Source organism: Austrofundulus limnaeus, unplaced genomic scaffold (assembly GCF_001266775.1).
Source record: "Austrofundulus limnaeus strain Quisiro unplaced genomic scaffold, Austrofundulus_limnaeus-1.0 Scaffold50, whole genome shotgun sequence".
NCBI classification, from domain to species: Eukaryota; Metazoa; Chordata; class Actinopteri; order Cyprinodontiformes; family Rivulidae; genus Austrofundulus; species Austrofundulus limnaeus.
Window position 1 is genome coordinate 264,266 of NW_013952452.1, and position 14,409 is coordinate 278,674.

Below are 14,409 nucleotides of genomic sequence, written 5' to 3' on the forward strand. Positions count from 1 at the left end.
ACATACATACATACATACATACATATATATATGTAAACAAACAAGAATACACACAAACAATGTGTGCAAAATATACTTCTGGCTGGAACACAAATATTCAACTAAAACAGTTTTATTTTTTTTCTTAGAATGATGTGGATGTAGGTATGGATGAGTGGATGGACAGAAAAGTGTTGACAAAAAATGAGAGGTTAGTGATGTGAGCTTTTATCAGTGCTACCTTCATAATTCCTGCAGCTCATTCACACAGACTGACATGAATTAATGCTAAAACAATAAATCTAAGGCTGCCCTCGTCTCTTGTAGTGAAACACAACAAATTGTCTAGGCTGACTGTCACAAAGCGAGGACGCAAACAAATAAAACTTTATCATTGCTTACTTTTCCATTTTTATTTTTATAGGGCTGTTTAATACCACGGCACACATTAACCAGTCACATAATTTTAAATAAAAAAATAATTAATAATAAAAATAAAGTAATTTGTCTTCCCAGGCACTCCTTTAATCAATCTTAATTACTTTGATTGGCAAGAACTCAGTTGATCTTTTAGATACGAAGCAAAAATATGTGGTGGTTGTAGCTGAGAGTTCTTCTCAACACATCCTCCAAACAGATCATGTGAGATATTGCATAACGTAGTGTTGATGTGTTGGCCATAACGGTTATTTCAACATTATGATTGTAGTTTATAACTGTCGCGAAATGCAGCAGGCAAAATTCATTTCTTTTGCAGAATGCTAAAACTTGAATTTACACAAACCTTTAAAATTTATTTGGACCTGCTGATCCAAAGGGACTGCTTCCTTCTCCAGGAGCCCCAGAAATGGGTCTGATGCGTTGCATCCAAGAACAACCSTACAGGCTGTCATAACAAAGCGGAACTTCCTGAATGTGGGGACCTACACTCTGTGGCGGAGCACGATTTCTGACGGGCATAACTTTCTGAGAAATATGAGTTCTAATTTTTGACCGAACAGCAGGAGTCAGCCCCTTCACAGCATGACTAAAAAATGTGAGCTGCCAACTGCTGTGCAGACAGGTGAAATGGATCCGTTGCATCTCTCTTTATCTACGGGTTGGTGCTCCTGTCAGTTTCAAAGCCTCCATGTGAAACGCTGCGGTTGGTAAAATTGTTCTCTTTCTGGTTTTTTTTCTTTCTTAAATTTATTTCAGGCTTGTGGTGACTCTTGAAGCTCCCCTAGTGCAGCACACTCAGCAAAAATTACAATTTTTTACCTTGATTTTTACATAATTGCTGATTAGACCTCGAGCAAAACAAACAACTGAAGAACGACAACAGATTTATATTTTTTTTTTCCATTTTAGGCAAAAGTAAGTTGTTTGTGCATAGTAGTGGGCATTAAGAATAAAAGACCCATCCATTGAAACTATATCAAATAAAAAAAATAGAAAGTCCCACTAAAACTGAAAAGACTGAAGATAATTTGACATTATGAGCAGTCATACGTAGATATRATCACATTATTTAACAAAATAATTAAACAACTCTTCACATTTTGGGGTTAAGATTTTAATAACATTTTGGCAAATCTAGTCCATCTCAAACCATTTTAAAGTAGACATATTCTTCTGTTTTTTTTAAAGACGAGTTAAATGATCTACATGAAAAGTTATGAGGTCATTTTGTGAAGATTTATGAAGACGCTGCTGGTTTTGCCGCTCTCTGTGACTGGAACATGAGCAGAAGGAAAGCGAGGAGGTGCTGAACAAAGCTAACGGATGAACAAACAGACTGGGAATGATTTCTGGTATAAACTTAGAGCTCTGAGACATGATGTTGATGGAACAGAAGGTGGAGCTGAGGAATACTAAGATAGGACTGCAAACCCTGAGAGAGAAAGTGGCTGGTCAGAAACTAAAGAAATAAATACACATTGGGTAAATACTGTACAGTATATTTAGCTTGTTTATAATATTTGGAAAATAATTCCACTTTGATCTTTGCATCCGTGTCGTTTCTATTTCCACTGAAGTGACGGGTGTCAGATTAACAGGCACTGACATACAGCACAGCTGGTAACCACACAGATCCAACAGCAGCTCCAAAAGGAAAAGCTGCAGGGGGCTGACAGAAAAACAGGCTTCTTCAGGTACTGTATATGCAATAATTACAAACTTGTTGGTGTGAGAAATCTTAAAAGAGCAGAAGAGAAAACATTGCCTTTCATGCTTCCCAGAGAAGCAGCAGAGCTGGAAGCTCCAGTTTGCAGCAGGACTGATGCTAAGGAGGTGTGGAGCAGGAAACAAAAGGCAGCTCTTTCATGAAGGATCAGGATTATTCAAAAACTGATCTCCAGCTTTTGATTAAGCAACAGTATAAAATAGAGTCTGACAGCAGGATGATTGTTCTGATTAATGTTCAGAAATACACAGAACTGTGTTCTGTATTTGAAGGTGGCCTATTTTCTAACAAAAGTAAATACTGACTCATCACATGAGGGTGGCCAGGWCGAACAATCTAGACCAAACCTGTAACACCCCCCTTTAAATGCTGAAACTCCACTTTTTTATTTATTTTTTATTTTGGAATTTATTTCATTAAAAACAAAATAACTACATACAATAGAAGAAAAACATACAAATAAAATAAAACGAAAGGAGCAGAAAGAAAAAAAAATCTTATAACAGCCCGTTTTTTCCCAAGACATACTCAAACAATAGTGATTTACAAAATAAACCAAAACTAAACGAAAACAACAAGTCCAACAACAATTTGTATGGATTTACATTATGCTATTTCATATTTCTTCATAAAACTAACTTTTATCATTCTCTCAAATATGTATATTTATTGGGACACCTAGACCTGCGGGGTCTTAAATTATTTTAGAGTTAAGTCTTATGACCGCCCGCTGCTTTGAGCTCTTATTTCTACCATAAGTGTGATAAGAAAAACACCTCCAAAATAAAAGCAGCTGAGTGTTGGGAGATATTGACCTTTAGACCCAACAGTTTTTATAATGCAGCTCATTACCATCACGACCTTCTCTCCTTTTCAACACACACAAAAGAAATTGGAATATTTTATCAGGATAACCGCTTCAGAGGCTGAGTCCTTGTGATCCAATGTCTCCGTAAAACAAGGACAAACACAATAAAAATGTATGGATGTGGCCTGTCCGTCAGTAAAGTTGACATAAAGTCAAGGAGTTCACTTCTTGATCTGTGTTTATCGTTTGGTCAGTTTAGCCACCCTTTTATTCTGCTTCTTGAAATGTGCCAGTTGTTTGCTCGTTTCCTGTCACCTCTCTTTCTTTTCCCTCCTCCTCCTCCTCCTCCCTCACTTTTCATTATGGGACAAGAAGAAGATGTGGAGTGAAATGACCCACCTATGTAGGCCATGAGAGTGTCCTTGACTGTCTACGTGCTTAAAGAGAAGAGGCTGTTATGTGTTTGTGTCCCCTGCTATCCTGTCTATCTAGGCCAGTCTTGATGTGTGTGCTCTGTGGACCACTTCCCAACAGACAGTACTGTATGTGTGTGTGTGTCTGAGAAAAAGTGTGTGTCTGCGCAGATCAGTCCACTTCCCAAAAGACCAGACTCACTTTTAAACTGGCGTTATAATGGCTGAAACAGACTTGTTACTGGACTTCTTTAACAGTGNACTGGGAGGAAACCCAGAGGAAGACCCAGGACACGCTGGAGGGACTGTGTTTCTCAGCTGGCCTGGGAGCACCTTGGGATTCCCACAGATGAGCTGGCCCAAGTGGCTGGAGAGAGGGAAGTCTGAGTCTCTCTGCTTAGGCTGCTGCCCACTTGGCCCAACCTCAGATAAGCGGGATGGATGGATGTTTAAAAGGTAATATGTTTTTGTGAGCCTTATACATAAACAGTAAAATATTATTGTCAAACATATAGAGAATTTCCATATTTTTAATTTATAAAATAATGCGTTTGATGGATGTCTGTAATGTTTTCTAGTAATAGTTCTTACAACTCTTTTCTGTAAAACAAAAATAGGATTTGCAATTTGTCTAAACGAGGCTTCATAATCTTAGTAGGTCCTACAGTTGAGTCAAATTTATTATATATTTCAGAATGTTTTGATGTTTTTGGTGAGCAAGTTTGCAATATTATTATGATGCTAAAAATTAATTCTGCAACTTTGCCGTTCTGCTCCTTTCCCACATTTTCCATTTTCCCCCTTCTCCAACTCTCTCCTCTGCTTTTCTTGTTTCCATTATTGATCCTATATACACACTAAAAATGAATTTTGTCTGCTTTAAATTTATGGGACCCTCCAGGATTCATGAATTTATTTCTCCCTCCGCATCTCCTCTACTCCTAAATTTTAGGGCCTCTGAGGCAATTCAAAGAGCTTTGCACGACTTCACAGACAGCAGCATGCCAAGCACACAAAGCTTCTGAATATGTCATATTAAGCCTTGCCCTAACATGCACACACACACACACCCACACACATATACTGTATACACACAGAGCTGAACAATGCAAATCCACATAAATATACACGCACATACTCAAAAAGAAAGGAAGAGTAGAACATTGTAATGTGGGATAGCTGCAGTGTATTTCTTTGCCTTAAATCTGTGCCCGTGGCGTTTCCAATATTGTAATGCCATTTGCTTCCTGTTCGGACGGTGGAAGTGGACTCAAGTGTGACTGATAGAAATCCTGCATCTCAAACTGATCGCTTTACTTCAAGCCGAGGTGATGGGTGTGAAGACAAGCATGCAGGAACAATCTCACACACATGCAGTTTCAACATAGAAAAAAAAAAATTGGGAGTTTTGGATGAGGTAAGAAAAAAAATGCATGTGCTTTCCACATCTCCTGAATTGCAAATGAGCCCACCTCTGACAGAAACTGATTTTGGGGGATGACACATTATTATGGTGACAAAAAAAGCTGATTGGCGAATTGGACCAAATTGAGAATAAATGTTAACTTCCTGAAAAACAAAATAGGAAAAAAAGCAAACAAAATTAAAACCATCAAATTCTTCTGAAATTATAAAGAATTAAACACTATTTCTACTATAAGCTGAACATGCAACTAAAATCTAGTAAATAACAAAGAAGAAGAATGCAAAGTGAAATAAAAAAAAAAGACAAAAATCTGAAAATGTTGGAAACTGCTGGAGTGGCAAAAATGGCTGCTGTTCTTRAAATTGTAGCAGCGTATTTACTTCATTAGACTTATTTACAAGTGCTTGCTTGTGATTGACTGACACACAGCTGGGAGTACAAAAACACATTTCCTCACTTTGTTGCATGAGGACCTCTTGGAAAATAAGGTTTCCTGGTCTCTGCAAAAAGCACTGGAGACAGCCAGCTCTGTTTCCATGGAAACAATAATGGTTCCCTATAATTTGATTACTAATCAAGAGGCTGATCAGAGTAGAACTCCACTCAAAAAAAAAAAAAAAACTAAATTGAAACGTTTTGTGTATTAAATCTTTCTTACAGAATGCTATTTTTGTTACTGAGCACATGCCAATGACGTGGAACTGAGTCAGGACGATCTGCAAGAACCCTGACATGCAAACACTCGCTTTTATGAAATGCAGCTTCTATACAGAACATTTTGATTTTAAAATCAAGAAAGTCTTGAAACTTTACCTTTCTGCGTAGACAGCTGAAACACCACTTTTAAAAATGATGATGCCATAACTCCACCTCTAGTTTAACCTTCTACCTAAGAGCATCCTGTTAGGTTTATGTCTCTTAGGCAAGGCCACATCCAGTGCAGTAAGGTTACGCCAGTCTGGTAGGTGGAAAAAAACCTATCTGACTCACAGCACACTAGAATCTGGGACTGGGCAGTTGCTGCTGTTCCAGTAACTGCAGGACCTGGWGACAGAATGGTCAAAAAATACAATTTTGAGCCAAGTTTAAAGACAGAGATTGAGGACAGGTCTGTCTGGAGTAACGTCAATACAATGGGCATGTCTCCCAATCATTTCTACTGTTTTACAGATGGATTCCTTCTGAAGGGGTCAGTAGGTGCAGGGCTGCTGATTTTTCACAACCATAGTAAGAGAGATCACAAATACCCACTAGGTTGACTTGCAACTGTGTCTCAAGCCGAGATATGTGCAATCCACCAGTGTGTGGCATCTCCCAAAGACCTTCAGTGTACACAGAAGGAAATATTCATCCTAATGATAGTCAAGCTGCCATTAGAGCTCTCCAAGGGTCACACTTTACATCATTACTGGCTTGGGAGTGTGCCGAAGCAGTCAACCAACTGGGGAGAGATAGTGTTACAGTTAAATGGGTACCAGGACATACTGGCATTTATGGTAACCAGAGAGCTGACTACCTCACACAAGCTGGCAGTCAGGCCCACTTTAAAGGACCACAGCCTGTTGTAGGTTTTTTACAACAACAGCCTGCAGGACTGCCCTACATGCCTGGATTAGACATCAACACTCAATCTGCTGGAAAGAGCTGATGAACGGCCCAAAGATTAGGTTTGGGAAAGCTCTCATCTCCCTGTCAAGGAAAACTCTAGATACACTGGTTGGTGTTCCAACTGGGCACAACCTGCTCAACCTCCATAAAATGGTGATGGGACTCCATGACAATGGTCTGCGATGCCTGTGGCATTAAATTGGAGACCTCTTTGCGCTACTTAGACCACTGCCTGGCTCTGAGCAGTCAAAGGAAAATCATTTTGGGGGACCTCTTTATGGATCCAGAGGAACTCAGAACACTGAGTGTTTCTAACCCCGTGTCCTTCATCTGAGGGATGCAAAGGTTTGACTAAAGACCAGTGTCTTTTTGGGGAGAGAAATGGGCCCACTTACGAGGCTCCCACTCATACGGGTTCTTTATCCATCCCCACTCACCATAAACCATAAGAGCAATCTTTTCCTTCTTCTTCTGATTACATTTCACATCCAATGTGCAATCTTAATGCATACTCTATGTTTCACTCCTTGTTTATAGCACATACAACTTTTGAAATTGTATTTGGTGTTTCTGTGGAGAAGAAAACTTTTCTAGTAATTATATCATGTTTACGAGGATATTTATTGGAACAACAAATAAAGAGATTGATTTGGGTAACCATGTGAACACAACCTAAAGGAGCTGGTTAAACCAGTGATGTTACATTTAATGATAAAGTCCAGAAACTTTTAAAGAGAATTTATGATTGAGTTTTTTCCACCCAAGCCTCATTTCCAAATCCATTTAGTCGTTTTTTGTTCTTCGTTTATCAGTTCACTGGGGCTTACGAAATAAACTGTCTGTTAGAAAATGATGTTCTTATTACAGTAATGCATGAAATTGTTCATAAATTATCTCTTTGTCCCAGACCGACATCACTTTCTTTTTTTAAACACACACATATAGAATGCCACAGAGACACAAACATAACAAGCATTTCAACCCAAAAAACATCAACAAAAGCTTATTCATCACTTCATTTAGTGCCAATAACTTAGTGTGAGAGGGAGACAGAGATGGATGGTTCTATTCGCGGCTGAGGAGACGATGCACCATAAACTGGGCCTAACATAACGTTCAGTCTGTAGTGTGACAAATCACAAGAGTTACAGCAAACTTAGCAAAGACTCAACAAATAAAGAACAACAGTTTTATTTCTAAATGCTTACATTTCCCTCATCAACTGTTTGACCAAAGATTGTTTGCAAAAAGAAAAAAAATTATAGGTCTTCTGGACGGGTTCTTCTCTAATGAAACGTTTCGTCTCTCCTCCAAGAGACTTCTTCAGTCTGAGAGTTTCAGGCAAAATTCAGGCTTTTAAGCCCTGCCTCCATGTGACTTATACTCACATCACATGGCTATTGTTGACACCTAATTAACACCTATTGTTAACAGGGGGTGGATTGATACTGACAATAGCAGCACTGTAGGAGGGGGACAACTGAAAACGGAGGCTTCCACCTCTGTTTAATGATGGACGGTCTTTACGGAGTAAAAGAAGCCATTTTTGTGAAGAAAGACCGTCCATCATTAAACAGAGGTGGAGGCCTCCGTTTTCAGTTGTCCCCCTCCTACAGTTCTGCCATTGCCAGTATCACTCCACCCCTGTTAACAATAGGTGTTAATTAGGTGTCAACGATAGCCATGTGATGCGAGTATCAGTCACATGGAGGCAGTGCTTAAAAGCCTGAATTTTGCCTGAAACTCTCAGACTGAAGAAGTCTCTTGGAGGAGAGACGAAACGTTTCATTAGAGAAGAACCCGTCCAGAAGACCTTTACAATTTTTTTCTTCTTGATTTTTTACCTGGATTACTGAGATGCATCAGGACATTGTTTGCAAAGATCCAGTTTTCAAGGCTGAACTTTATTTTGTGTCAAAACATCAGAAAACAGAAAGACGTGCTGAGCAATGTCAGTTTCTTAAACACACTTCATCTTCACAAACATCTGTCTGTATTGTGTTTTTATACGTTTATGTTTTTATTTTATTTTAAAGGGAATCGTCCAATGGGGACCTACACTCTTGACGTCACACATATCGTTTACATGCATTACCTGCCGCTCGCTCAAAAGGTTGGACAGACGAACTGGATTCTACGGAGAGTCAGTGATAATACCGTAACAGAAAAAGACATTCCTAAATAAAATTTGGACACATTCAGGATTCACAGGAAAGCTCAGCTGAAAGGTTGGCTGGAGGGTTGAGGTCTTTGACAGACTTGAAAAGCGAGAGGAATTGTTAAAAAAGGTTGATGTTTTTACAGACGTCTTATAGCTTAGCTTGCCACATCTACTGTATGTGTGCGTGTCTGTATATTTATTTCACTAGATAACTTAATGGTAACGTTTTGAATTTGTATAAAGTATAATATTATCACCGTATGTGTGACTGACAGTAATAGATCGCTGTAGGAGGCTAGCATGGATGCTAGGATTAAGCTAGCAACAGGCTACACTGAAAACAACAAGGTCTATTGAAAATGTTTGACATAAAATGCAGGGATAGGATCTCGGTGGTCCAGTGTTGGTATTTTATGACTGATAAAATGTTTGGAGCAGAAATTAATTTCCTTGTTGCACTTTTTTCCAGTCAAATTCAGCTCACCCCACCGCTCAAATCCATCAGTTAGCTAGCATATTAGCTTAGGAAAAGTGATCAAAAATACTCCTATGTGGGGACGAAGGCTGTATCCTGAGTCACTTTTACGAGAAATGCAGCACAATGTTTTGTGGTCCTCCTGGTGAAGTTTGAAGCTGTTTTCCCAAATATTTTTTAACAGAACTAAACCAATGCACATCTATTGAAATCAATTATAATGCCTGTTGAGTTTTTGTTAAATCAGATTGTGAATCTGAATCTACTGTTTCTACACAACTTCTGAAAAATATGGCAATTAAAAGTCAGAAATTATAACTAAATATAAAACACTAACAATTTGTCATCAAACAGGTAAGAGTCATCATCAGATTTTAAATGGAGGCAGAGACATGTGATCAGACTGCATCACATGGTTTGCCTCTATACTCCTCACTTCTTCCATGTCAATTACAAATAAATCAGATTTGTGTGTTTAAAAAAACAAGTCACAAACAAAAACATCAGTGGATTTGGTGAAAATAATTTAATTTACCTCCAAGCCAATGCAAGATTATTTAAATGTGAGTTGCATTTTTGCCAAAAAGGGTTATTAACAAATTACCCCCACTGGCAAAAAGAAAATAAATTGCATAGTTTTGTTTGAAAATGTCTGTTTTTTCCTTGCTCTGCCCCTCAGAGTCTGCTCATCTGCTCGCATTAAAAGACCAAAGCTCATCTTTAATTAAATAAACAGAAATTTACTTTAACTGAATAAATTTATGTAATGCAAAAATATTTCCATTTAGTTGATCAAAGATGTCCCTTAATTTCAGTGTTTCCTCTCTAGTATTTTTGTCATCAAGTCGACTGAGCTCCTGCTGTGTCATTGAAGCCAGAAGCCAGTGTGGTTTTTAAAAAGATATTAATAACAGAATAAAAATGAAGTGTGTTTGTGTGTGTGTGTGTGTGTATGGGGAATGATTGTGTGTCTATGTGTTCAAATAATACTGATGTAATCGTGGGCTCAAGCCCAATTAGCCTTGAGGGTAACTCTGTAATAATCCCTACCCCTGGGCATAATGGCCTATTATAGCAGCAGTGGACAGAATAAATGAGTGTGCCTACGGAAAGTGAAACAGGGAGAAGAGGTAAAGAGAGGGAATGACTCAAAGAAGGAGAGGAAATGAGGGGATGAGGATAGAAGCAAAATTTTAAAAAGGGACAACTCAACATTTTGCTTGTTTGTTGTTAAATTTATGGATTAGAACAAGAATGGGCAACTGGCAGCCTGCGGGTGACCTCTGCCCAGTCTGCCAATGAAGCCCATCCCCCATTGTTTTTCTAAAAAAAAAACCCCAAAACATTCAAAGCCACTCTTAGAATCTAAGAGCTACATTAAGAGTGATTTAAGTAAAACTAAACAGAAAATGTTTTTTTGGGGGGAGGTAGACTTTCTGTTCACAGAATTTTAAGGCAAACCAACAGTATGTGTTCAGTCTGCTTACAGATGATGTCTGCCATGAAGGATTTTAGTACAAGTCACTGTTACAACATGTTGCACAAAGCTAAATATGATGAGTTTACAGAAYTACAACCATGCAGGAGTTTGCACTTTTGGCGTTTTATGTCTGTGCACTTTAGCTTGTTAAAGTGTTTAGGTTTTGTTTCCTTCACATGTTTTTTATTAATATTTATTAAACAAGAKWRYAAYTGTYATACATGCATTTGAGCATGAACYRTGTTRAGTTACAGCACTGTATGTTGGTTTAATAAACATATATACAAACATTTTTAAAATGGCAATTTTATTACATTTGGGAAAGTGTGCAGCGCTATCAAGCCCTCTGGTAATATTGTCGACAAAAATTGTGACCCCTTCCATCATTTAAGTTGCTCATCACTGATTTAGAATGAAAAACAGGCTTTTCAAAAAAGATGACAGTCAAGAATAGTTATTTAATAAATGTTTTGCAACTAGTTAGAAATATTCAAATATGCAAACTAATGTGGAAAATAGACAAAAACACTGAATATGTAATATATTAAAAATAAAAAGTGTAAACTGTGAAATATGCAAATGTGAAAAATTCAAACCTTTAATGTGCAACAGGATGAAATCAGTTAGACTGCAAATATGCCATTTTTGTCCAAGTAATAAAAACATCTGCTTAGTCTCTTCCTGTGAAATGTCACAAAAAAGCATTTCTAATTACTTTATATTTCCATAAATAGTACAGCAACATGCCAAAACCAAAATGCAAACATTAAATTAAAACATTGTTTTGATTCTAATATCAATAACTGGTTAATGTTAAAGTCTGCCATATAGCTGAAGACAAATGCATCACTAAACTAAAAGAAAGATGAGWTGTAATTTGTTAGCCGTGTGCATGTTTTTGTTACCTGSTAGGGACAATTTTTGACCATTTTCTTGGTACAMAAAGCCTGGTGAGGGCCCACTGCTCCTTATGGAGACAAAAGCTTGTTTCCCATTTGTGGAAATACTGCTGGTGGTTCAGGGGTTAGGCTTAGAACCAAGGTGTGAATTGAGTTTAGGTTAGATTTAGGATCAGGATCACCTTTCAGGTTGGGTTTAGGGTAAGAGGTCAGAGTTGGGCTGTAGAAATGACTGTAGGTTAGACTCACCTGATGATAAGTCCACTCTGTAGTTTCTGGCTCCCTTTGACACATTGATATGAATTGTAATTTTGCCATCCTCGAGGGATATCTCCAACGTGCCGTCATCCAGATTACTGAAGAGTAAAAGGCCGTCTGGATTCCACGTACGGAACTGGAAGCCGACAGACACGGTGTTGTGGTTGGCTCGGCCTGGCAGCTGCAGGAAACTCGAGGCGTTGAAAAAGACGGGAAAGGTGTGCGTCTCCACGCAGGTGAACGACAGATTACGCTGCTGGGGCACAGATAAAAAATAAAGAAATAAAACAGAGGCCATCGGTAAGAAAGAAATGTTATTATTCTTGTTTTTTTCTTGTCATCTTTTAATGTCTTCTGTTTGCATGTGTTTGTATCAGTCTGCTGCTTTGAATCCATCTTCTCAGCCTCAGATGTTTGTGACAGTTGCTAGATGAAAAGACTGCTCATGCTTCTACACACAACAAAACAATCTGTTTTTGGCTTTTATATCAGGGTTGATCAGAACTCTGGGTAAATTTGGTTTCCTGGAGGGGAAAGAAAAAGAACTTGTGGAAATTAGGCACTAATTTCAAAAGAGTTTTTTTTTCCAGCAGTTTAATTTAATCAAATCATCTGCAAACATGCAACATTGAGCCGCCTCATGAGTTATAGATGTTTCCTGATTGTGTGTGTTTTCAAATCTGAAAGTGGGTCTGTTTTGATTAGAAATAAAYAGCTGTGTGAGTCAAAGAGAATTAGAGGTGTGGCTTTAATGAAGGGGATTAATTCTTCCATTTATTCTATCAGTTTACCAAAGATCAAAAAAAGTTCTGCTGGCTGCGTAATCTTGTGGATAAACACAGGGTTAGATCAGAATTCTGCGTTGGAATGSACACAACTTATTTTATTATTATTGTTTTTGTTTTGTACAATCATAGGATTTGCAGAAATATTCAGCTGAGTTTGATGCAAACAACTGCGCACAACAAGACACTCTAGGGACAAATGAGTGTGTGTTTGCACATCAAATCTGAAACTGTGTCGGTGGGAGTTTATTTCTGCAAGTGAGTCTCTAAAACTACATTAAAACCCCACAAAAAAGGTGCAGAGATCTTATTTTAGTTGTGAGCAAAGCGGTTTTTAAAGAATAGCCCAAATTAGTGGATAACTCTGAAGCTGAGCAGGTGTGTAGAGAGACAGTTTGGTTCTGGTAGCTATGATAAAGTCAACATGAGCAGGAATCTGTCTAGTTCAAATACATAAGACCAGAAGGATTTAACAGACTCCTCGGAAAACAGTTTTTAATATGAGAAAGATGGTTTGAAGGCAAGTCTAACAGACTGCAATGCAGAGTTGATTGTGCTTCTTTTACCCTTAAAATACAGCATGTGGAAAACCCAAGTAAAATTACGAGACATTACGTTGACATTTTGAGTTTCAGCTGCCTTTTGCAACTTCAGACCTCACGGTGTGTATCGTTAGGAAGCTTGGGCACACATGAACATAAAAACACATTTCTCTTACAAAGCTGGACGTGTCGAGCTTCTTCCGGCGGGCCAGGTCTGTAATGTTGTCTCCGTTGTAGTTGATGCTCTCCATGCAGCCTTTGAAGTTTTTCCTTCCACCCCCCACTGGCTTCCCACTGTACGGCATCCCCCCGAAACTCAACTAGAGACACACAGGGGGGATGAGAGATGTTGTTTAGAAGACAGTAAGTCACTCTACAGGTAAAATTAATTTGCCAGTGCAGTAATTTGCTCTGTAAATTACTCTGAAGTTGCAAAATAAACCAAATGATACTTTATTAAGTGCCATGTTTTTGGTTTGACTGGTGCACACTTACTTTGATGTGGAAATAACTGATTATACAATGAATTTTAGTATGCTATAATTGAAATGGCTCAAAAAGTAATTTGCTTGACTAATTTGACAGTAACTTTGTAGTCTGCTCAGAGTTGTACACAAATTGTTACTCAATGGGGGAATGGCTAAGTGTAGCTACAAATGTTAATCATGACTTTGACATGTTTAATATGAGCAATAAAGGTGCACCGATATTTGGCCCAGATTTCCTTAATTTTGAGAGATCAGCTATCGGCCAGTACTTCCATGACAAGCTGATCTTATCCATCGATCTTATCTACCTGCGCAACGGACTGAAAATCAGCCACTGTGTCTTTTTGCTCTGCTGTGAGAAAGGGCTGTTGTCCAGGTAAAKCAAGTTTGTATTGTTTGAAGGGTAATGTTAAATGTCTTTCTATAAAATAAGGGTAACACTTTACAACAAGGTACACAAAAAAGCATAACTACTCGGCAAAAATTGCAAGATTCCATTGGAACTTTTAATGGGCGTGGCCAAACCGGTCCACAGCGCCACCTAAAGTGAGGTAGAGGAACTGGTAAGTCCTAGAGAGCTGAAATTCGGCACATTGCTAGAACTCCCCAAAATTAAAAAAAAGTCTCTTAGAGGTAGTCCCAGGAAGTCAGCCATTTTGGTTCAAAGGTCAATCTTTTGCTAAGTTTCACTTTCGCTCACGTCAAACTTTCGCGAACTCCTCCTAGGGATTTTGACCTATCGGCTTCAAACTTGGTCAACAAACTGTTAAGACATGGAAAAATTATCCAAACGGTCAGTTTTTGAGCATGTTAAGGGGGCATGGCCAGACCTCGAAATTGACCTTCTCACCAACATTTTCAAAATGCTATAACGTTGAAGGCGTATTTTATAAAACCTGACAGTGTCAAATATATATATA

The 14,409-nt window shown here is 38.4% G+C and overlaps 1 protein-coding gene across 1 annotated transcript in view; it reads right to left on the reverse strand.

Annotated features, from left to right (window-relative positions):
* The window catches only part of LOC106517548 (contactin-associated protein-like 2), a gene marked incomplete at both ends in the record, with an annotated part of 175,923 nt that overhangs the window by 128,551 nt on the left and 32,963 nt on the right, over positions 1-14,409 (reverse strand). The window contains 2 exon segments of the mRNA XM_014008447.1: positions 11,666-11,930; positions 13,178-13,321. Of these exon segments, the coding sequence (XP_013863901.1) occupies positions 11,666-11,930; positions 13,178-13,321 (409 nt within the window).